We start from the raw sequence: 23,498 nt of genomic DNA, 5'->3' as shown, positions 1-23,498 counted from the left end.
TACTGTGGCTACAAGAGCAGGTCAGAGGCTGGGAATCCTGCAGTGAGTAACTCACCTCCTGACTCCCCAAAGCCTGTCCACCATCTGCAAGGCACAAGTCAGGAGTGTGATGGAATACTCCCCACTTGCCTGGATGAGTGCAGCTCCCACAACACCCAAGAAGCTCAACACCATCCAGGACAAAGCAGCCACTTGATTGGCACCACAACCACAAACATTCACTCCCTCCACCACCGACACAGTAGCAACAGTGTGTGTACCATCTACAAGATGCACTTCAGGAATTCACCAAGGCTCCTTAGACAGCACCTTCCAAACCCACGACCGCTACCATCTAGAAGGACAAGGGCAGCAGATAGATGGGAACACCACCACCTGGAAGTTCCCCTCCAAGTCACTCACCATCCTGACTTGGAAATATATCGGCCGTTCCTTCACTGTCACTGGGTCAAAATCCCATAAATGAATCAAAAATTATTGCGCTGTACAGTTTTCAACCTGTGCTGCTTCTGTCTTTCAGAGTCACTCACTAATTCTCCATCTCCCGCTCCCTGCTCTGAATTTGCCCTCCTGCCAATCTAGTTTAAACCCCAGTCCCGACAGCACTAGCAAATTTCCCTGCGAGGATATTGGCAGGTAAGATCAAAGAAAATCCTAAGGTGTTTTACCAGTTCATGAAGAGCAAGATAATAACTAAGGAAAGGGTTGGGCCTATCAGAAACGTACGTGGTAACTTGTGTGATGACGCTGAAGATGTGGGGAGGGTTCTCAATGAGTACTTTGTCTCTGTCTTGACTAAGGAGAAGGATGATGCAGACATTCTAGATAAAGAAGAAGAGTGTGAAACATTAGATACAATAAGCATAGCGAGAGAGGAAGTACTGGAGCACCCTTGAAGGTGGATAAATCACCAGGACTGGATGGACTGTATCCCAGGCTGTTGAAGGAAGCCAAGGAGGAAATAGAGGATGCTCTGAGCATCATTTTTCAATCCTCACCAGATACAGGTGAGGTCCCAGAGGATTGGATGTCTGCAGACGCTGTACAATTATTTAAAAAGGGTGTGAGGGATAGGCCAAAATATTGTCGGCCGGTCAGTCTGACTTCGGTGGAAGGCAAATTATTGGAAACAATTCTGAGAGACAGGATAACCTGTCATTTAGAAAGACACAGATTGATCAGGGATAGTCAGCATGGTTTTGTTAGAAGATCGTGCCTTACTAACTTAATAGAGTTTTTTGAGGAAGTAACAGGGAGGATTGATGAGGGTAGTGCAGTGGATGTTGTCTACATATATTTCAGTAAGGCATTTGACTAGGCCCCGTGTGGCAGACCAGTCAGGAAAGTGAGATCCCATGGGATACAGGGGAAGGGGGCAGGTTGGATCCAAAATTGGCTCAGTGACAGGAAACAAAGGGTAATGGTCGATGGATGTTTTTGTGAATGGAAAACAGTTTCCAGTGGTGTTCCACAGGGTTCAGTCCTGGGGCCCTTGCTGCTTGTTGTATATATTGATGATTTAGATTTAAATGTGGGAGGCATGATTGGGAAATTTGTGGATGACACAAAAGCTGGCTGTGTAGTTGATAGTGAAGAGGATAGCTGTCAACTCCAGACTGATATCAATGGTTTGGTCGAGTGGGCGGAGAAGTGGCAAATGGAATTCAATCCGGAACAGTGTGGGCAATGCATTTGGGAAGGGCAAACAAAGTGAGGGAATGTTCAATAAACGGGAAGTTATTGAGAGGGGTTGAGGAAGTGAGAGACCTTGGAGCGCATGTCCACAGGTCCCTGGAGGTGGCCGGACAGGTGGATAAGGTGGTCAAGAAAGGATATTGAATTCTTTCATTGATTGGGTGAGGTATTGAATACAAAAGCAGAGATGTAATGATGGAACTGTATAAAACGCTGGTTAGGCCACAGCTGGAATTTTGTGTACAGTCCTGGTCACCACATTACAGGAAGGACAGAATCGCTCTGGAGAGAGTGCAGAGGATATTTACAAAAATGCTGCCAAGGCTTGAAAATTGCAGCGATGAGGAGAGATTGGATAGGCTGGGGTTGTTTTCCTTACAACAGAGGAGGCTAAGGGGTGACCTGATTGAGGTGAACAAGATTATGAGGGGCCTAGATAGGGTAGAGAGGAAAGACCTGTTTCCACTAGCTGAGGGGACAATTACCAGGAGCATAGATTTAAGGTGATTGGTTAAAGATTAGAGAAGACATGAGGAAAAACATTTACACCCAGAGGGCGATGGGTGTCTGGAATTCACTGCTCGAATTGGTGGTTGAGGCTGAAACGCTCAACTCATTGAAAAGGTACCTGGACCTGCATCTGAAGTGCTGGAACCTGCAAGGTTTTGGCCTCCTTAGATAAGGAGGCCAAAACTGTGCACAATCCTCCAGGTGCAGTCTCACCAAGGCTCTATATAACTGCAGCAAGACACCTTCACTCCGATACTCAAATCCTCTCACGATGAAGGCCAACATACATTTCCCTCCCTAATTGCTTGTTGAACCTGCACACTAGCTTTTAGTGACTCATGAACAAGGACGCCCAGGTCCCTTTGGATACCCGCACTTCCCAACCTCTCGCCATTTAAGAAATAGTCTACCTTTCTGTTTTTCCTACCAAAGTGAATAACCTCACACTTACTCACATTATATTCCATCTGCCATGTTCTAGCCCATTCACTTAGACTGTCCAAGTCCTTTTGAAGCCTCCTTGCATCCTCCTCACAACTCACAATCCCACCTAGTATTATGTCATCAGCAAATTTGGAAATATTACAATTGGTCCCCACATCCCAATCATTGATCTGGATTGTGAAGAGCTGTGGTCCCAGCACTGACCCTTGTGGTACCATCACTAGAAACAGCCTGTCATCCTGAGAATGACCCATTTATATTACCCCAAATCCCATGTGCTCTAATTTCACTTACCAACCTCCCGTGTGGGACCTTATGGCCAGGATATTGAGGTCGGTGAGTGGGAGGCGGGGGCAGGGCCCTCACACTGACATGTAAAATGACGCGGGATGACATAGGGCAGAACTCTTGGTGTCACCCCCGCCTCATTTCCATTTTCAGGTGGGCGGGGGTGCAGCTGAATCAGTTGTGCACCCCCCCCGACCTGTCAACGGCCTATTGAGGCCATTTCAAAACTCATCGAATTAATTCATGGACCTGCCCGTCCAACCTTAACGTTGGTGGGCAGACCGGGAGCCCTGGCAGGCTTCAGATAAAGCCTAAAACCCCATCCACGGGTGGGATGATGTTACATGAGGGTATTTTAAAATTTAAAAGAAGTTTGAATAGAGGTGATGGACATGTCCCAACTCAGGTGAGTGTCTCATGAGGGACATGTCAGGGAAATTCTATTTTTGTCCATTGACCAGTTTTGAATTTGGCACCAATCTCCCTGAGGCAGCTCTTAGCCATGAGGGGGGTTCCCTCAACCATGAACCTACTGAATGGTGGAGCAGGCTCGAGGGGCCGAGTGGCCTCCTCCTGCTCCTTATTCACATGTCGGTTTGATACAGTTACAGAACAAAGCATGAACTGTAACCTCACAGACAGGGAGTGAGACAATCAGTCTGGGACTCCAAGGAGGGACGGAGAGTGGGACTGAGTAACCATCAGAAATCAGGATCCAGGCACCCGACAACCTGTGACCGATGACATGGAAGATTCACTCGTACAACAAATAAAACTATTCCAGCCCATTGTGCGGCAGTTTTACTGAGTGTGTAATGTCCTTCACAAGGTACAAGAAAACCAGTCTGAGACAAACCTGCCAATGTCCACAACCTTCCATTGAATCGAGCGGCTGATGTGATTACCATTGTTCACACTCCCTTCACAAGAAAATTTATTCAGACCTTCAAACGGACCACACTCACTCCGAGATAGATCAGTCGGTTAGTAACAGTCAGTGAGCATTCCCCTGTCTTTCACTCACACTCATTGTGCTGCCCACTGCCTGTCTCACTGCTTAAGGGGCTGGTACATTTACAGCAACCGGAGTAGGCCATTCAGCCCATCAAACTGTATATCATTATTCATTTAGATCATAGCTGATCAGTGTCTCAAATGTATTAGCCTGTCTTTGATTCCAATGTATTGATAAACCTAAGAGTATAGAAACAGGAGTCGACCATTCAGCTGTTTGAATATAGAAACAGGAGTCGACCATTCAGCTGTTTGAATATAGAAACAGGAGTCGACCATTCAGCTGTTTGAATATAGAAGCAGGATTGGGCTATTTCAGAGTTTGAATATAGAAGCAGGATTGGGCTATTTCACAGTTTGAATATAGAAGCAGGATTGGGCTATTTCACTGTTTGAGCCTGTTTCCATGTTCAGTTAGATCAATGCTGATCAGTATCAGAATCCCATCTAACCATGTTGCTTTGAAACCCACAATAACCTAACAAACATCAGTCTATCTCGCTGTGTGTGCTGTCCACTGCCTGTTCTTCACTGTGACAGTCACTATGTTACAACAGGTTTCTCCTGTTTCTAAAACACTGAGAAATCCCGAGGTTGCAAAACGTGTTGTTGAAATTCAACATTTCTTTATTTTCCGATAACTTTTCTTGGTTTAATGAGTCCATTGGGACAGTTCACTGCCTCCATCACATCAGTTTCAATTAATTATTGTCAATAAAGAAATAGATTGACATTAAAGTATACGCAGAACACGGATTGACATTAAAGTATATACACAACACGAATTGACATTAAAGTATATACACAACACAGATTGACATTAAAGTATACACAGAACAAGCTGGGGGCAGATTTCCGGAATCCAGGAGGATGAACAGAGAGTCCAGGTAGAGTGGGGTCGTGAAGGAAGGTGGTGATGTGGCTGAGTGTGTGTGTGTATGTAGCACTGCACACGTTCCAGTTCACACAGGAATGGACAGAGCTCCAGATCTCTCCCCAATTCAGACTCGATTCCTGCAGGGAAACTCTCATCTCAACAGTTTCTTATAATCCCTTCACCTGAAATAGAGATTTCCACAGATTAAGTGAACACCTGCTGCTGGTCCAGGGAAGATTCAATCCCTCCTTTTGATTACTGGGGACATGGGACACACTGGGGGATGGATCAGCTTCATTGGTCTGCACAGTAACAGTGAAAGAATGCTCAAATTCACTATAAATACTGCAGAAATCTTCCGACACTTTCAGGCTCTCAGTACACAGCAGCCAGAGGGATTCTGGTCCAGACTGTGAGACTAGTTGAGGCCCAGTCAGCTTATAAAAGCTCATTACAATTTCCTATCGTGGGCAGATGGGAATGTGAAATTCGAAAGGCAAACACGTCAGCTGGGATCTTATTGAATGGTAGAGCAGGCTCGAGGGGTCCAATGCTGCAGAAGGATTTGGACAGGTTAGGAGAATGGGCAAAGAAGTGGCAGATGGAATGCAATGTGGGGAAGTGTGAGGTCATGCACTTTGGTAGGAAGAATAGAGGCATAGACTATTTTCTAAATGGGGAGAGAATTCAGAAATCTGGAGTGCAAAGGGACTTGGGAGTCCTAGTCCAGGATTCTCTTAAGGTTAACTTGCAGGTTGAGTCGGTAGTTAGGAAGGCAAAAACAATGTTGGCATTTATTTCGAGAGGACTAGAATATAACAGCAGGGATGTGCTGCTGAGGCTTTATAAGGCTCTGGTCAGACCACATTTAGAATATTGTGAGCAATTTTGGGCCCCATATCTCAGGAAGGATGTGCTGGCCCTGGAGAGGGTCCAGAGGAGGTTCACGAGAACGATCCCAGGAATGAAAGGCTTAACATATGAGGAACGTTTGAGGACTCTGGGTCTATACTCGATGGAGTTTAGAAGGATGAGGGGGGATCTGAATGAAACTTACAGGATACTGAAAGGCCTGGATAGAGTGGATGTGGGGAAGATGTTTCCATTAGTAGGAGAGACTAGGACCCGAGGGCACAGCCTCAGAGTAATGGGAAGACTTTTTAGAACAGAGATGAGGAGAAACTTCTTTAGCCATAGAGTGGTGAATCTATGAAATTCATTGCCACAGAAGGCTGTGGAGGCCAGGTCATTGAGTGTATTTAAGACTGAGATAGATAGGTTCTTGATTGGTAAGGGGATCAAAGGTTATGGGGAGATGGCGGGAGAATAGGGTTGAGAAACTTATCAGCCATGATTGAACGGCGGAGCAGACTCGATGGGCCGAATGGCCTAATTTCTGCTCCTATGTCTTATGGTCTTATGGCCCCTTAATGCTTCATCTTAATTTCTATCTCTCTCATCATCCAGGGAGCTCCAGATTTGTTTACATTACTTTTCCCCCTCGTAGACAACGTACTTTGACTCTCCGTGAACTCTGTCTCTTCTGAATCCAGCCCATGGGTCAGTTACAATTTTACCTGCTGATCTTTGACTTTAATTTACCTGGACCACACCTGTTCGCACCCAATGAAATGGGTCTTTCTGTAAATGTCACATTTGTAAACACTTTCCACGTGGACACATTTGTCTTCACCTCAATTCTATATTTGTGTAGGAGACAGGGGGGGGATGAAGAGAAGGAAGATGAAGATACTCACCATTCAGTTTAGAGCTTCTGATTCCTGCTTTTCTCCTTATTCCCAGCACAATAGCAGAAACGAGTATTACCAGGGAGAGAGCAGGAACGAGGAAGAAAATCCAATGGACCCTGGGCCCTTGAAGAAAGGAGTGAATTGCATTGAACCACTGAGTTTCATTTAATCCCCAGGCAGTGCTCACAAATACTCAGACCATCCTCCTGGATACAGGACCTGGCCTCACAATCTCATTTACCCCTCCCCACCACCAGGGGGCTCCGACAGACTGTCCAGTAACTTCATCACCTGGGAGGACCATTCGGCTATTCGACTGTGGGGGCATACACCAAAGCTCCTCCAGGGATCAACAGTTTACAGCAACCAGGGGCCAGCAGGGTAATTCTCCTGCTGCCCCTTGCCCAGGAAACGATTATGCCGCCCCCTCCCCCAGCCTCCAGCAGCCCACTCACACTCACTTTCCTGGCTTGGTCTTCAATCCTGCACCGAGCCTGCCCAGACTGGAGCTCGGATTGGAGAATCAGCCTCGGTGTTGCAAGCCTGCTGCCCAGGGATGACAGGTCGCTGAATTTCTCCTGTCACTCCCAAAGGGATAAGCGAGCCTAGTCTGTACCCTCTACGCTTCAGCTCATCATCAATGTCCGGGGCCAACGCAGCTGGGATTTAATGGGTAGAGGACAGGGAAACCACATGATGGGACACCCCATACTCTGGGAGAATGAAGAATCCTGAGAATATTGGACCATCTGAACTGAGAGAACATTACACACTCACCCCTGTCTTGGTCTCCATTACACAGTCCCATTGTGAGCGGCCCACTCATTTCCACACTGACTGGGTTCTCTGCGATGCACCTGTAGGTGTGGGGCTCCAGCTCACTCATGTTGCCGAGCGGTAACACAGCTCCATAAAAGGTGTCATCGCCGACACCATCAGCCGATTGCCTTTTCCAGCGACAGGTAACGCCTGTTCCTCTGGCAGCTGAACAGTTCAGGTTACAGTTCCCAGTGATTACAACCATCGGCCGGGACACAGGCTCTGAAACACAGGGGCATCCCTTCCATTAAAAGCTTTTCAACTGGAGAAGATATTGCAGACTGACACTCAGAGACAGGATTGAGGGAGTGCCTCACGGTCGAAGAGGCAGTACCGAGGGAGTTCTGCACTGCAGGAGGAGCAGTGCTGAGGGAGAATTGGAGCTGTGGGGAGCAGGGAGTTTGGGTGTCATGTACGTAACCAGGGTAGAGGACAGTTACAAAGTGTAATCTGAATGGTTAATCGAATGTTGATCTGTATTCCAGGGGATTAGGACAGATGTGAGAAAGTGGTGCCTGTGTTGCTCAGACCCTATCAGGGTAACTGATTTCTGTTGTGGGTACTAGACCTCGGCCAGGCTATACTGGAGGGGCTACAGCACATATACACCACAATTATTCCAAACGCTTAAATTGGGCTTCTTCAATTTGCCTTAATTCTGACTATTTAGGAAGCTGTGGGGAGATCTAGTCGAAGTATTTAAAATGAATCAACATTCGGTATAAAATAGGGAGAAAACTTATCCAGTTTTGGAAGAATTCGGAACTAGGGAACACATTGTGAAAATGAGAGCGAGGTCATTTCACAGGGAAGGTCTGGGATAATGATTTTCCTACAGAGGGGTTGGGAATCTGGAATTCTCTCCCACAAAAGGCTGAGAGAGGATGTACAATTTCAACAAGTTATCCAGGATCTGGCCATGAATGTAAAAGGATCCAAGGTGGGGAAATGGAGTAGAGATGCAGATTAGCCATGTTCTAATGGACTGGTGGAAGAGTCCAGAGGGGCTGAATGGCCTCATCCCATTGCTATAGGTGGGGGTTAGCAATGAGTATTCTGCTTGGGTCTCAGTACTCACCAAACACACGCAGCTCAAATAGATCCTGGTCATTGACCCTCAGCTGATTACCCAGGTAGTCTGTCTGTATCTCATACACCCCTTCATCATCAAATCGCACACCCTGCATCTCAACAAAGACATCTCGCTGGAACCGAACTCTGTCTCTATACTGAGGGTGAATCCGATATGGCGTCTCTGGGTTCTCCGAGTTCCAAGCCAGCACTTTTAAGCCGACCGGAGACTTGCGTTTAAACGTCACCTCATATTGCCCATCACTGCGGTGATTGATTGGAAACCTGACGTCTTCTCCAACACGGAGATTAGTGACAGACCTCGGGGAGGCTGACAGTTCTGCTCCGCACAGAGTAATACAGTGAAGGACTGCAATAGAAACAGAATGAGAGTATCTATTATACAGAGAAATAAAACTAAACAGTGCCTGAGGATTGGAACTGGATCCTGAGTTTAGACCACTTCAGGGTCCATGTCAGTCAAGCACAGAGTGAGCAGTGTGATCTTACAGGAACATTAGTGTTTTCTGATTCATTCACAGGATGTGGACTTCACTGGCTGGGCCAGCATTTATTACCCATCCCTAATTGCCCCTGCTGAGATTCCCGGGATTCCTCCCTGTCCACACTGAAGTCCTTACCCTAGAATCCTGGATCTGTGAGTGAATCTGGGATCGCAGACACTGGAATCCTGGATCTGTGAGTGAATCTGGGATCGCAGACACTGGAATCCTGGATCTGTGAGTGAATCTGGGATCGCAGACACTGGAATCCTGGATCTGTGAGTGAATCTGGGATCGCAGACACTGGAATCCTGGATCTGTGAGTGAGTCTGGGATCGCAGACACTGGAATTCTGGATCTGTGAGTGAGTCTGGGATCGCAGACACTGAAATCCTGGATCTGTGAGTGAATCTGGGATCGCAGACACTGGAATCCTGGATCTGTGAGTGAGTCTGGGATCGCAGACACTGAAATCCTGGATCTGTGAGTGAATCTGGGATCGCAGACACTGGAATCCTGGATCTGTGAGTGAATCTGGGATCGCAGACACTGGAATTCGGAGCTGAAATGTGGTGGATTTTATCCTGTTCTGTTGCGTAGTTTAAAATTCCCGGGTCAGCCAGGGTTCAGCCAATCAGAGAGCGCCCAGCCTGGGCTCCACCCCTTCCTGCTGCTGATTGGCCAGTTGAAGTTGTTGTCCTACAAAGTGATTGGTGCAGAGCTGTAGGCGGCTGTGATTGGAGGGCACACACTTCCTCAATGGGACAGAGCAGTGGGATTGGTCAGTCAGGGAGCCCCGGAAGGAGAGCAGCTGGTGTTTGGGGAAAGAAATGTCCTTTTTACCCGGTCCCGGGGCAAATCCCAACCTGGGGTGGGGGGGGAATCAGAGGGGGAAAGTCCCTTTAATGGGACTGTAAATGTCTTTAATGGGGAGAGGGGGAGAAGGAGAGAGAGAGAGAGAGGGGGAAAGGTGAGAGAGAGAGTGGGGGGGGGAGAGAGAGAGAGAGAGGGGGAAATGAGAGAGAGGGGGGGAGAGAGAGAGAGAGAGGGGGAAATGAGAGAGAGAGGGGGGGAGAGAGAGAGGGGGGAAAGGAGAGTGACAGGGGGAAAGGAGAGAGAGAGGGGGGAAAGGAGGGAGGGGGAAAGGGGAGAGAGAGAGGGGGAAAGGGGAGAGAGAGAGGGAAAGGAGGGAGAGAGAGTGAAAAGAGAGAGACAGAGGGAAAGGGGAGAGAGATGGAAAAGGTAGAGAGAGAGGGGGGAAAGGAGAGAGAGTGAATGGGGCGAGAGAGAGGGAAAGGGGAGAAAGAGAGGGGGGAAGGAGACAAGGAGAGGGGAAGGAGAGAGAGGGAAAGGGGAGAGAGAAAGGGAAAGGAGAGAGACAGAGTGTGAAAGGAGAGAGAGGGAAAGGAGAAAAAGAGAGGGAAAGGAGGGAAAGAGGGGGAAAGGATGGAAAGAGGGGGAAAAGGAGAGAGAGAGGGGGGAAAGGAGAGAGAGATTGGGGAAAGGAGGGAGAGAGAAGGGGGAAGAAGAGGGTGGAAAGGAGAGATGGAGGTAAATGATAGAGAGGGGAGGAAGGAGAGAGAGCGGCAAGGAGAGAGGGGGAAAGAGAGAGAGTGGGAAAGGAGAGAGAGGGGGGGAAAGGAGAGGGATGGAGAGAGAGCGAGGGGGAAAGAGAGAGAGGGGGAAAGGAGAGAGAGAGACGGGTGAAAGGAGGGAGTGGGGAAAGGAGGGAGGGGGAAAGGAGGGAGTGGGGAAAGGAGGGAGTGGGGAAAGGAGGGAGGGGAAAAGGAGGGAGGGGAAAGAAGGGGGGAAAGTAGAGATGGAGGGAAAGGATAGAGAGGGGAGGATGGAGAGAGAGCTGGGAAGGAGAGAGAGGAGAGAGAGGGAAAGGAGAGAGAGTGGGGGGGAAGGACAGAGAGGGGAGGATGGAGAGAGAGCTGGGAAGGAGAGAGAGGAGAGAGAGGGAAAGGAGAGAGAGTGGGGGGGAAGGACAGAGAGGGGGAAGGATACAGAGGGGGAAAAGAGAGAGAGGAAAGTAGAGAGAGAGGGTGAAAGGAGAGTGAGAAGGGGAAAGGAGAGAGAGGGGGGAAGGAGAGAAAGAGGGGGGAGAGTGAGAGTGGGGAAAGGAGAGGAGAGAGGGGGAATGGAGAATGAGAGAGGGAAAGGAGAGAGTGATGGAGAGAGAGAGGGTGAAAGGACCGAGAGAGAGAGATGGGAAAGGAGAGAGAGATGGGGGAATGGAGGGAGTGGGGAAAGGACGGAGGGGGGAAAGAAGGGGGGTAAAGGAGAGATGGAGGGAAAGGATAGAGAGGGGAGGAAGGAGAGAGAGGGAAGAAGGAGAGAGAGTGGGGAAAGGAGAGAGAAATGGGGAAAGAGAGAGAGAGCCGGAGATTCCTGGGATCACTCCCTGTCCACACTGATTCCTGAATGTGCTGAGAATCCCGGGATCACTCCCTGGCCACACTGATTCCTGAATATACTGACATTCCCGGGATCACTCCCTGTCCACACTGATTCCTGAATGTGCTGACATTCCCGGGATCGTTCCCTGTCCACACTGAGGTCCTTACCCGGGAATCCTGGATTGCTGAGTGATCCTGGGATCGCAGACACTGGATTTCACATTTTTTTTTTGTAAAAATATACTTTATTCATAAAATATCTTCAATCACATTCAAAACCATTTCAAAAACAACATTACAAGGGTACAATCCAGGTTAAACTTTTACAAAATGTATCACCAGGTGCATCAGTACAAACAATATTACAATCATTTACAGCCTTTCATTTTGATCTGTACAGCCCGAGGGGCTCTAAACAGTTCCCAGTCTCTCGGTGCGCTGTGGTAGAAAGGTCTTAGACAGCGACCCTTCCCCATTGCGCCTTTGCGGCAGCTGCCCCAAGCTTTAGTGCGTCCCTCAGCACGTAGTCCTGGACTTTGGATTGTGCCAGTCCGCAACAATCGGTCGGGGACAACTCTTTGTGCTGGAAGACCAACAAGTTTCGGGCAGACCAAAGCGCCTCTTTCACCGAGTTGATGATCCTCCAGCTGCAGTCGATGTTTGTCTCGGTGTGTGTCCCTGGGAACAGCCCGTAGAGCACAGAGTCCTGTGTCACAGAACTGCTCGGGATGAACCTCGACAGCAACCACTGCATCTCTCTCCAGACTTTCTTTGCAAAGGCACAATCCACAAGGAGGTGAACAACGGTCTCTTCCCCACCACAGCCACCTCGAGGGCAACGTGCAGAGGGGGTGAGACTCCTGGCGTGTAGGAAGGATCTGACGGGGAGGGCCTTTCTCACCACCAGCCAAGCTACGTCTTGGTGCTTGTTGGAAAGTTCTGGCGATGAGGCATTCTGCCAAATGACTTTGACAGTCTGCTCGGGGAACCATCCCACAGGGTCCACCCTCTCCTTATCCCTCAGGGCCTCTAGGACGTTACGTGCTGACCACTGCCTGATGGACTTGTGGTCAAAGGTGTTTTTCTGCATAAATTTTTCCACCAGGGACAGGTGGTACGGCACGGTCCAACTGCTTGGAGCGTTCCGCGGCAGCGTGGCCAGACCCATCCTTCGCAACACCGGGGACAGGTAGAACCTCAGCACGTAGTGACACTTGGTGTTTGTGTACTGAGGGTCTACGCACCGCTTGATGCAGCCACACACAAAGGTGGCCATCAGTATGAGGGCGATGTTGGGCACGTTTTTTCCCCCTTTATCTAGAGGCTTGTACATCGCGTCCCTGCAGACACGATCCATTTTCGACCTCCAGATAAAGTGGAAGATGGCTCGAGTGATCGCCATCGCGCAGGAGTGTGGAATGGGCCAGACCTGCGCCACGTACAGCAACAGCGAGAGTACCTCACACCTGATGACCAGGTTCTTACCCGCAATGGAGAGGGAGCGTCGCTCCCACATGCCCAGTTTCCTTTTCACCATAGCCACTCGCTCCTTCCAGTTTCTAACGCATGCCCCGGTCCCTCCGAACCATATCCCCAGCACCTTCAGGCCGTCAGCCCTGACAGTGAAGGGGACAAAGGATCGGTCAGCCCAGTTCCCAAAGAACATGGCTTCGCTCTTCCCACGATTTACCTTGGCTCCCGAGGCCAGTTCGAACTGGTCGCAGACGTGCATCAGTCTGCGCACCGACAGCGGATCCGAGCAGAAGACGGCGACGTCGTCCATGTACAGGGAGGCTTTTACCTGAGTGCCTCCACTGCCTGGGATCGTCACTCCTCTTATGCCCGGATCCTTCCTGATGGACTCGGCAAAGGGTTCTATGCAGCACACGAAAAGGACAGGCGAGAGAGGACAGCCCTGCCTGACTCCAGATTTAATCGGAAAGCTATCCGTTTCCCACCCATTGATTGAGACTGCGCTACTGATGTTAGTGTAGAGCAGTTGGATCCAATTTCGAATTCCCTCCCCAAACCCCATTTTGGAGAGCACATCCCCCATGTAGGTGTGCGATATTCTGTCAAAGGCCTTCTCCTGATCCAAGCTGATGAGGCAGGTATCCACACCCCTGTCCTGTACATAGGCAATCGTATCCCTGAGCAGCGCCAGGCTGTCAGAGATCTTCCTGCCTGGCACAGAGCAGGTCTGGTCAGGGTGAATCACCAATTCCAGAGCGGATTTGACCCGGTTGGCGATGACCTTGGACAGAATCTTATAGTCCACATTCAACAGTGAAATGGGTCGCCAATTTCTAATTTCCTCCCTTTCCCCCTTGTGCTTGTAGATGAGGGTGATGATGCCTTTCCTCATGGATTCTGACATGCTGCCGGCCAGGAGCATACTCTCGTACACTTCTAGCAGGTCTGGGCCGATCAAGTCCCACAGAGCCGAATACAACTCCGCCGGCAGGCCATCGCTTCCGGGGGTTTTACTCTTCTCGAAGGACTCGAGGGCCTTAGTCAGTTCGTCAGGAGTTAGCGGTTTGTCTAGGCTCTCCCACGTACTGTGGTCTAAGACCTCCGTGATAGAGGACAGGAAGGACTGGGAGGCCGTGCTGTCCGTGGGCTTCACATCATACAGACCGGCATAAAAGGATTTGCTGATCCTCAGAATGTCGGACCGTGATGACTTTACTGAGCCGTCTTCTTCCTTCAGGCTGCTGATCACAGAGCGCTCTCTGTGTACCTTTTGGAAGAAGAAACGTGAGCACGTCTCATCCTGATCCACGGAGCGGACTCTGGAACGGAAGATGATCTTGGAGGCCTCCGAGGCAAAGTGCGAGGCTTGCTGGCCCTTCACCTCTTGGAGCTCCTCCTTGACATCGACCCCCATCGACTGCAGCCGGAGCAGATTCTGCATCTTTTCCTGGAGTCGGGACATTTCCCTCTGTTCCTTTCTAGCTTTCTGGGTGCCTTTGAGGATGAAAAACCTCTTGATGCTTCCCTTGATCACTTCCCACCAGTGTGTCAGGGACTCAAAGAGGGGTTTCACGGTTCTCCAACCTTTGTAATCCCTCTTGAGCTCCTCAATGTTCTCTGGGGTCAGCAGTTGCACATTTAGATTTCACATTCCTTTAGCTAATATCACCACCGTCAACACCCCTTTGTCCTTTTGTCTGGGAATCTTTGTCAATCTCTCCTTGGCCTCCACCTATCACTGGCCCCCTATCCAGCTCCACCTGTCCCACCCCCTCTACCAGCTTCTATTCCACCTCATTTCTGGATTCCCTCAGTTCTGATGAAGAGTCAGACGGACTCGAAACGTTAACCCTCTCCCTCTCCGCGGACTCTGTCAGACCTGATGAGTTTTTCCATCAGTTAAAGATGCATCGTTTAAAATCCCGACTCAGCCAATCAGAGAGCGCCCAGCCTGGGCTCCACCCCCTCCTGCTGCTGATTGGCCAGTTCAAGTTATTATCCTACAAGGTGATTGGTGCAGAGCTGTAGGCGGCTGTGATTGGAGGACACACACTTCCTCAATGGGACAGAGCAGTGGGATTGGTCAGTCAGGGAATCCCGGAAGGAGAGCAGCTGGTGTTTGGGGAAAGAAATGTCCTTTTTACCCGGTCCCGGGGCAAATCCCAACCTGGGGTGGGGGGGGAATCAGAGGGGGAAAGTCCCTTTAATGGGACTGTAAATGTCTGTAATGGGGAGAGGGGGAGCAGGAGAGAGAGAGAGAGAGGGGGAAAGGAGAGAGGGGGAGAGAGAGAGGGGGAAAGGAGAGAGGGGGAGAGAGAGAGAGGGGAAAGGAGAGAGGGGGAGAGAGAGAGAGGGGAAAAGGAGGGCGAGAGGGGGGAGAGAGAGAGAGAGGGGAAAAGGAGGGCAGGAGGGGGGAAAGGAGGGAGGGGGAAAGAAGTGGGGGAAAGGAGAGATGGAGCGTAAGGATAAAGAGGGGAGGAAGGAGAGAGAGGGGGGAAAGGAGTGGGTGTCTCTCTCTCCACGGATGCTGTCAGGCATCTTGAGTTTTTCCAGCATTTTTTGTTTTCGTTTCAGATTTCCAGCATCCGCAGTATTTTGCCTTGATACCAACGCCTGTTTTGTGTCCGGTGAAAATTCCCCCCAGCGTGTTTAACTTTCCCTTGCAGTCCATTGTAGTGCCGATTGCAGCCAGAAGATGGTGGTGTTGGGCTGTACAAAGATCAGTCAAGTTTTACAGCGCAGTATCGCCACCTGCTGCTGGATACCTGGGACTGGCGGCAATACCAAAAACAGAAAATGCTGCAACACTCGGCTGATCAGACAATTCAGGCAGGGACCTTTCTTCACAACGGAAAGAGAATTGGATCAGAAAAATAGGAGGGGATATAAACACGAGCCTGGATTTCCCACTTCCATGTTCCTGTCACACACCGAGTCCCTATCGGGAAATTCCACACTGCCGGTCTGTACAATGTTCAAAAAGCCCAGGTTGGGAGTGTGAAATTTCCCAGTTTGGGATCTTGATGTGTGTCAGCAGAGCTGGATTCAAAAAGCTGGGCCTGTATTCCGAGTACAGAGAGGAGATTCACATTTCCAGCATCCGCAGTGTTTTGCTTTTAACAGAGAGGATAAGAACTCCCTCATAGTTAAATAACTGGGGACATTGGTGGATAGTTAGAACGTGAGGATGAAAGGAAAATTAGACGGTGCAACACCACCACCGCCTGGCCCAGAACGGTATTGCAGGAATAAAATCAGATTGCAAAAAACCGTGCAGCGGCCCCACCCAGTGGCTACTGGTGATACTGCAACATCAAGTTTCCCTGTTCTATTCACCAGCAAATTAAAATAATAATAAAACCAGCCAGTGCTGGAAAAGTGCCCACCAGATCCATGCCAATGGGGAAAGAAACAGAGTTGGCGTCTCTTCTTCAGATGATTTCCAGCATCCGCAGTATTTTGCTTTCATTACAACAGGTCAAATTGTTAGATTATATAAATAGAGTTTAATGGTGCAACAACACTACTTGTCAGCAAAACAATAAACCTAAACCCCCAAACTGTCTACGAATTTATTTCTAACCCAGTAATTTTTCAGAATATTTATGTTACGTAGTAAGAACAGGAGGTGGCCATTCAGGCCCTCGAATTTATTTCCATGCTCAATGAGATCACTCAGCTTCATTTACTGCCTGAAAGACGATATCAGGACTTCAGTCACTACTGTCTGATGATAGCTCTCCAGGGTTCCTGTGTATCGATGTTTATGCAGGTAGCTGAATAAAAACACTTTTTTAACATCAAAATCCTATTTTGCATGGAGCAACACCGCCACCTGCGGGCTGTGATCGGGACTCCACAGATTTATTTTCTCCTGCATTACCGAATGTAGTCACCTGGTGGGGGTAGAGCACCGTCATTTTTTTGTTTTTTGCGAGCCGATTCTGTTGACCGGTTTACGAGCTTTAAATAACTTTAAATAATTACTGTTTGTGCCAGTGAATGGCTCCATTTATCTGTGTAGATATTAGAGATGGGCAACAAATACTGGCTTTGCCACTGACACCCACCTGTTCTGAACTGCCACCATGTTCTGAGATTGGGTTTATCTGTCTTGGACACCAGGCGTGGGACTTGGTTCTTTGACAGGCTGTAGACATACTTTAGTTTCTGTTTAACAATTGTTTGTTAGTACTACTTCTAAACAGATTACAGAGTAGGCATGTAGCTTTTAGTCATGACTCCAATCTCTATTTTGAGGGTAATTCATGACTGACTGATGTAAGTGGTGCGAACATACAAACATACAAAGGAACAAGGAGCAGTAGGCCATTCAGCCCCTCGAGCCTGCTTCACCGTTTAATAAGATCATGGCTGATCTGATAGTAACCTGAAACCTGCATCCCAACTACCCCTGATAACTTATCACCCCTTGCCTACCAAGAATCTATCCACCTCTACCTTAAAAATATTCAAAGACTCTGCTTCCGTCACCTTTTCAGAAAGAGAGTTCCAAAAGACTCACGACCCTCTGAGTGAAAAAAAATTGCCTCATCTCTCTTTTAAATGGGAGACCCCTTATTTTTAAACAGTGGGCCAATTTTTAAATTTTACCACAAGAGGAAACATCCTCTCCACATCCATCCCATCAAACTCTTTCGAGTTATCAACAGTCACAGATTGCAACTCTTTCGAGTACAATCACAGTTCTTGGTTTTCCGGGAGTGGGATATGAACCCACAACCCTCTGATTCAAAGGCGAGGGTGCTATGAACTGAGCCACAGCTGACACCTCTTCCACCCCATCAAGACCCCTCAGGACGTTATACCTTTCAATCAAGTCGCCTCTTACTCATCTAAACTCCTACAAGCCTAGCCTGTCTAACCTTTCCTCATAAGACAACCTGCCCATTCCAGGTATTAATCTAATAAAACCTTCCCTGAACTGCTTCCAACGCATTTACATCCTTCCTTAAATAAGGTGACCAATACTGTACACAGTACTCCAGATGTGGTCTCCCTAGTGCCCTGTAAAACTGAAGCATAACCTCCCTACTTTTGTATTCAATTCCCCTCACAATAAATGATAACATTCCATTAGCTTTCCTGATTACTTGCTGTACTTGCATACTAGCCTTCTGTGATTCAGGCACTAGGACACTCAGATCTCTTTGCAATTCAGAGCTCTGCAATCTCTCACCATTTAGATAATATAATTCCCTTTTATTCTTTATGCCAAAATGGACCAATTATACATTTTCCCACATTATACTCCATTTGCCAGATCTTTGCCCACTCACTTAATCTATCTATATCTTTTTGTAGCTTCCTTATGTCTTCTTCACAACTTACTTTCCTGCCTACTTATGAGTCATCAGCAAGTTTGGTAACCATCCCTTCATCCAAATCATTTATATAAATTGGTCCCAGCACTGATCCCTGTGGCACACCACTCATTACATCTTGCCAACCTGAAAAAGGCCTATTTACGCATACCTGCTTTTTCCAGTTAGCCAGCCAATCGTCTATCCATGTCAATATGTTACTCCCTATACCATGAGCTTTCATATTTTGCAATAACCTTTGATGTGGTACTTTATCAAATGCCTTCTGGAAATCTAAGTACAGAATATCCACCGGTTCCCCTTTATCCACAGCATGTGTGACTCCCCCAAAGAACTCAAATAAGCTGGTTAAACACAATTTCCCTTTCACAAAACCATGTTGACTCTGCCTGATGACCTTGAGCTTATCCAAGTGCCCTGCTATGACGTCTTTAATAATAGCTTCTAGCATTTTCCCTATGACAAATGTTAAACTAACTAGCCTGTAGTTTCCCACTGTCTCCCTCCTGTTTTGAATAATACATTTGCTATCTTCCAATCTAATGGTACTTCCTCATCAGCACCTCATTTTTAAAATTCATTTCACATTCATGTGGGCATTGCTGGCTAGGCCAGCATTTATTGCCCATCCCTAACTGCCCTTGTTCAGAAGACATTTAAGAGTCAACCACATTGCTGTGGATCTGGAGTCATATGTAGGCCAGAGCAGGTAAGGACAGCAGATTTCCTTCCCTAAAGAGCACTTGTAAACCAGATGAGTTTTTACAACAATTGACAATGGTTTCATGATCATCTTTAGGCTTTAATTCCGGATTTTAAAAAATTGAATTCAAATTCCACCATCTTACATGGTGGGATTTAAACCCGGGTCCCCAGAGCATTACCCTGGGTCTCTGGATTATAAATTCAGCGACAATACCACAACGCCATTGCCTCCCCACTCAGGGACAGTTTCTGCCTCAGCTTCAGTGTGGGCAGTCTCAGCTCATGTTTTTAACAGTGTTTTGGTTTGCTGAGCTACAACTAAGGAAGACCTAGTTATTACCTCCTTAGGATCTTCCAGACTCCCAAAAAAGTCACAGATAACCAGACCGTCGGCTCTTCTGCCTGCAGTGCCACTTCAACAACACTGACAGAGCTTGTCTGGCCATAGACCGCATTACCACACAGTCAGGCAAAATGACAGGCACTTTCTCCTGCACCTGTTCTGACTCCTTTACCTCACTGGGCGTCTCTGAGACAACTGGGGATGCAATCACTTTTGATCCCGCCAGGTCATTGCCGAGGAACATGTCAACCCTGTTCACAGGCAGACTGGAGCTGACTCCCATGGTCACTGGTCCTGACACAAGGTCACAATCCAGATGCACCCGGTATAAGGGGGGGATAGGGTGTTGTTGTTAGAGGTCAGTCAATCCAGTGTGAACAGCTGTGTCTGTGTGTCTCTGTGTGTGTGTGTCTGTGTGTGCGTCTGTAAGTGTGTCTGAAAGTGTGTGTCTGTCTGTGTCTGTCTCTGTGCGCACGCGTGTCTGTCTCTATGTGTGTGTGTGTCCGTGTGTGTGTGTCTGTCTGTGTGTCTGTGTGTGTCTGTGTGTGTATGTGTGTGTATGTGTGTCTGTCTGTGTGTGTCTGTCTGTGTGCGCGCAATTGTGTGCGTGTGCGTGTCTGTCTCTATGTGTCTGTCTGTGTGTGTGTGTATGTCTGTCTCTATGTCTGTGTGTGTGTGTGTGTGTGTGTGTATCTGTCTGTGTGTGTCCCGATGCTTCACATCGTGTTTTTATTATTTATCTCGTATTTAGTAGTTAATAAATTTGCTCTTTCTTGGACTCACGAAAACCTTGTTTGATTGGTTCCTTATTGCTCACAGCTTAAATAGTTAAATACATTCTGATTTGGATAATCTTTGTTGTAATCAACTGAGGGGGTTGGATAGAGGGAAGCCAGTCCACTCCCTCTCACCTGGCTGGAACAAAATTGGGGGCTCATCCAGGAATTTGTTCCCACAGACTGAGGAAAGAATTGGAGTGGGGAAAGTAAACTGTTCCTTCAAAAGCAATTTTAAAACTGAAAAATGTTTTCTTGGGTCTGTCATACTAAAGTGTTAAAATGTCCACATTCAATGTCAATGCTTTCATAGAACAGGATGAAATAACTGGAGAAAAGTTAAGTGCAATGTCCTTGGAAGAATTAAAAGGTGTAGTTAGGCACTTAGAGCTGGAGTTCTGCCCAAAAGCTAGAAAAAAAGGACATTTTGAAATGGGTGGCAAAACACTTAGAGGAGGAAATTGAAGAGACTGAAACAGGTAAATTAGCGGCAGAGAAATTAAGATTGGAACAGCCGAAATTGGAACTGGACTTTCAGGAAAGGGAAAAAGAGAGAGAGAGAGGGGGGCAGGGATGGAAGGAGGAGAGATAATGCCAGGAAAGAGAAAAGGAAAGGGAGTTTAAATTAATCTAGCTCGGCTGAGAAGAAAGGATTCCACTGTGCCCAGTGAAGACCTGCCTGATAAGGGAACCACGCCGAGCTCATAATTAGGAGCTGAGGTTTTCAAGTTTGCCCATTTAATCCCTAGAATTGATGAAGAAGAGGTGGAAGCTTTCTATATCTCTTTCAAAAGGTTAGCACGGTAGTTCAAGTGGCCAGCCCAACACTGGTCCCTGCTGTTACAGAGTAAGCTGACAGGAAAAGCCCACAAGATTTACTCCCTCGTGCCTGAGGAAAGTGCAACGAGCTGTAAGGCAGCAAAAAAGGGCTATTTTAAGTGTGTACCAGTTAGTGCTAGAGGAATACCATCAGAAAATCCACACCCTCAGGAAACGGTCTGATTAGGTGTCCCTGGAATTAGAATGGCTTTAGCAGCTTTTGACCGGTGGGTACGGGAACTTAGAGAGTGGCTGCCCTTGACATCAAGGCCACATCTGACCGAGTGCTGCAGCAAGGAGCCCTAGCAAAACTACAGTCAATGGGAATGAGGGGGAAAACTCTCTGCCAGTTGGCGACATACCGAGTACAAAGGAAGATGGTTGTGGTTGTTGGAGGTCAGTCATTTCAGCTCCAGAACATCATTGCAGGAGTTCCTCAGGGTAGCATCCTAGGCCCAACCATCTTCAGCTGCTTCATCAATGACCTTCCTTTCATCATGAGGTCAGAGGTGGGGATGTTCGTTGATGATTGCACAATATTCAGCACCAATCTCAACTCCTCAGATACTGAAGCAGTCCGTGCTCAAATGCAGCAAGACCTGGACAATATCCAAGCTCGGTCTGATAAGTGGCAAGCAACATTCACACCACACAAATGCCAGGCAATGACCATCTCCAACAAGAGAGAATCTATTCATTGCCCCTTGACATTCAATGGCATTACCATCGCTGAATCTCCCACTGTCAACATCCTGGAGGTTACCATTGACCAGAAACTGAACTGGACGAACAATATAAACACTGTGGCTACAAGAGCAGGTCAGGGGCTAGGAATCCTGCAGTAACTCAACTCTTGACTCCTCAAAGCCTGTCCACAAGTCAGGAGTGTGGTGGAATACTCTCCACTTGCCTGGATGAGTGCACCTCCAACAGCGCTCAAGAAGCTTGACACCATCCAGAGCAAAGCAGCCCGCTTGATTGGCACCCCATTCACAAACACTCACTCCCTTCACCACCAATGCACAGTAACAGCAGTGTATGCCCTCTAGAAGATGCACTGCAGGAACTCACCAAGGCTCCTTAGACAGCACTTTCCAAACCCATCACACCTACCATCTAGAAGGACAGGGTCAGCAGATAGATGGGGACACCATCAACTGGTAGTCGCTCTCCAAGCCACTTAGCATCCTGACTTGGAAATATGTCACCATTGCCCATCTTTTGATTGTCCTTGAGAAGAAGATTTTAAAATGTTGATAGGATTTGGGTTGGCTAATTTCTTGGTTGTGGTCACATGTAGAAACTGTTGCAATTATTACAAGATCTCAGTTCAGTGGTAGGTTTCTGGTAGAGTTGGGCTCTCAAACCAGGCAACACACTTATTCCATAAAGAGCGAGGGAGGGAGAGAGAAGCCCTCAGCCTGTTTTCTCTATCGAAGACTTTCTTGACATTGCCTTTGTCACTTGTAATCTCTCTCTATTGCTTGGGCAGCCTTGGCTTGAAATTCTTCACCCATTGTGTATTTCCAATTGGTTTTGTGTGGGTCTGTTTGTGACAGCCATTGTTTCAATATCCAGTAATTTGCATTTTTAATATCTCTTCCTCAGACAGTTATGCGTTTCGATGAGTGTCTAGATTATAGGGAGTGTCTCTCTGTTCACACTTCCCCGAGGGTGATGTGTTTGTTTCTCACCTTCACTTTGTAATGTGGTTTTGCATTTTTAAGCAATTTGCCCTGTTTCTGTTCAAATTGCCAAATTTCCTGTCAGTTGAAAGATGAAAAATCATATTTTCAAAAATACAATACCTCAGTGTAGGTGATGATTTACTCATCTATGACGTGGGATTTCACGAGTTCTAAGACTCTACATACTGCAACATTTGCACCAAGGATATTTGGGCATCATAAAATGTTGAGCCAGAGCAAAGAATTTTGTTTGGTGACCAGATTTCTGATGGTCATTGGAGGAGACGATGTCAAGCCATATAACTTGTGCTATTCATCTTCAGGAGACAAGAGAATCATTGATGTCATCTTCCTTTCTATTACAACCATGGGAATATTTTGGGATAAACCTTTTTGAACAGAAGCAAGATGCCCTTGATCATAGTACACTACTACTCCAGGTAGATAGAAGTCAAGCAACTGCAGGGCCACACGCCATTTGCAATAATTACATCATTGAAGGGGATATTTGAACACATGGAATCCCAGACATTGCAATCTCAGACAATAGACCACAGATCACCAATGAATACTTTAAAGAGTTGATGCCATCATATGGATTTGCCCATACTACTAGCTCATTGAGATACCCTCAGGCCAACGGTGAAGCTGAAAGAGTGCATACAGTGAAAGCATTGCTGAAGAAGAATGGCAACATCCAACTTGCACTTCTGAGCTATCGTTCAACTATCGTTCAATGGTCTAGCACCATGTGAACTCCTCATGAGAAGAAGACTGAGAACTCAACTCCCCACCCTCATACACATACTCAAGCCATGAGTACAAGCTGATGACAAAATGAGAGAGAAAGAAGACGAATATTATTCCAGCCAGATGTGGAACTATGACAAGCTCCACAAAGCACACAATCTGCCAGTTTGAATCCAAGACCAAGTTCACTATGACAAGTGGTTGAACAAACACCACATTCACAGT

General features: G+C 47.6%; 1 protein-coding gene across 1 annotated transcript; it reads right to left on the bottom strand.

Moving 5' to 3' along the window:
- Positions 1-4,545: 4,545 nt before the first annotated feature.
- LOC144695484 (hepatic and glial cell adhesion molecule-like) lies at positions 4,546-19,523 on the bottom strand. Its single transcript, XM_078566362.1, has 6 exons — positions 19,413-19,523; positions 16,918-17,017; positions 8,477-8,839; positions 7,357-7,620; positions 6,586-6,702; positions 4,546-5,010 (listed from the first exon to the last, which is right to left on the bottom strand). Exons 1-6 carry the CDS (start codon positions 19,521-19,523, stop codon positions 4,985-4,987), a joined length of 981 nt encoding a protein of 326 aa, XP_078422488.1. The 3' UTR covers positions 4,546-4,984.
- Positions 19,524-23,498: the final 3,975 nt, after the last annotated feature.

This window comes from Cetorhinus maximus, chromosome 21, assembly GCF_964194155.1.
Source record: "Cetorhinus maximus chromosome 21, sCetMax3.hap1.1, whole genome shotgun sequence".
NCBI classification, from domain to species: domain Eukaryota; kingdom Metazoa; phylum Chordata; class Chondrichthyes; order Lamniformes; family Cetorhinidae; genus Cetorhinus; species Cetorhinus maximus.
The sequence above is the reverse complement of the archived record's forward strand: the minus strand, read 5'-3'. Positions and strand labels throughout refer to the sequence as shown.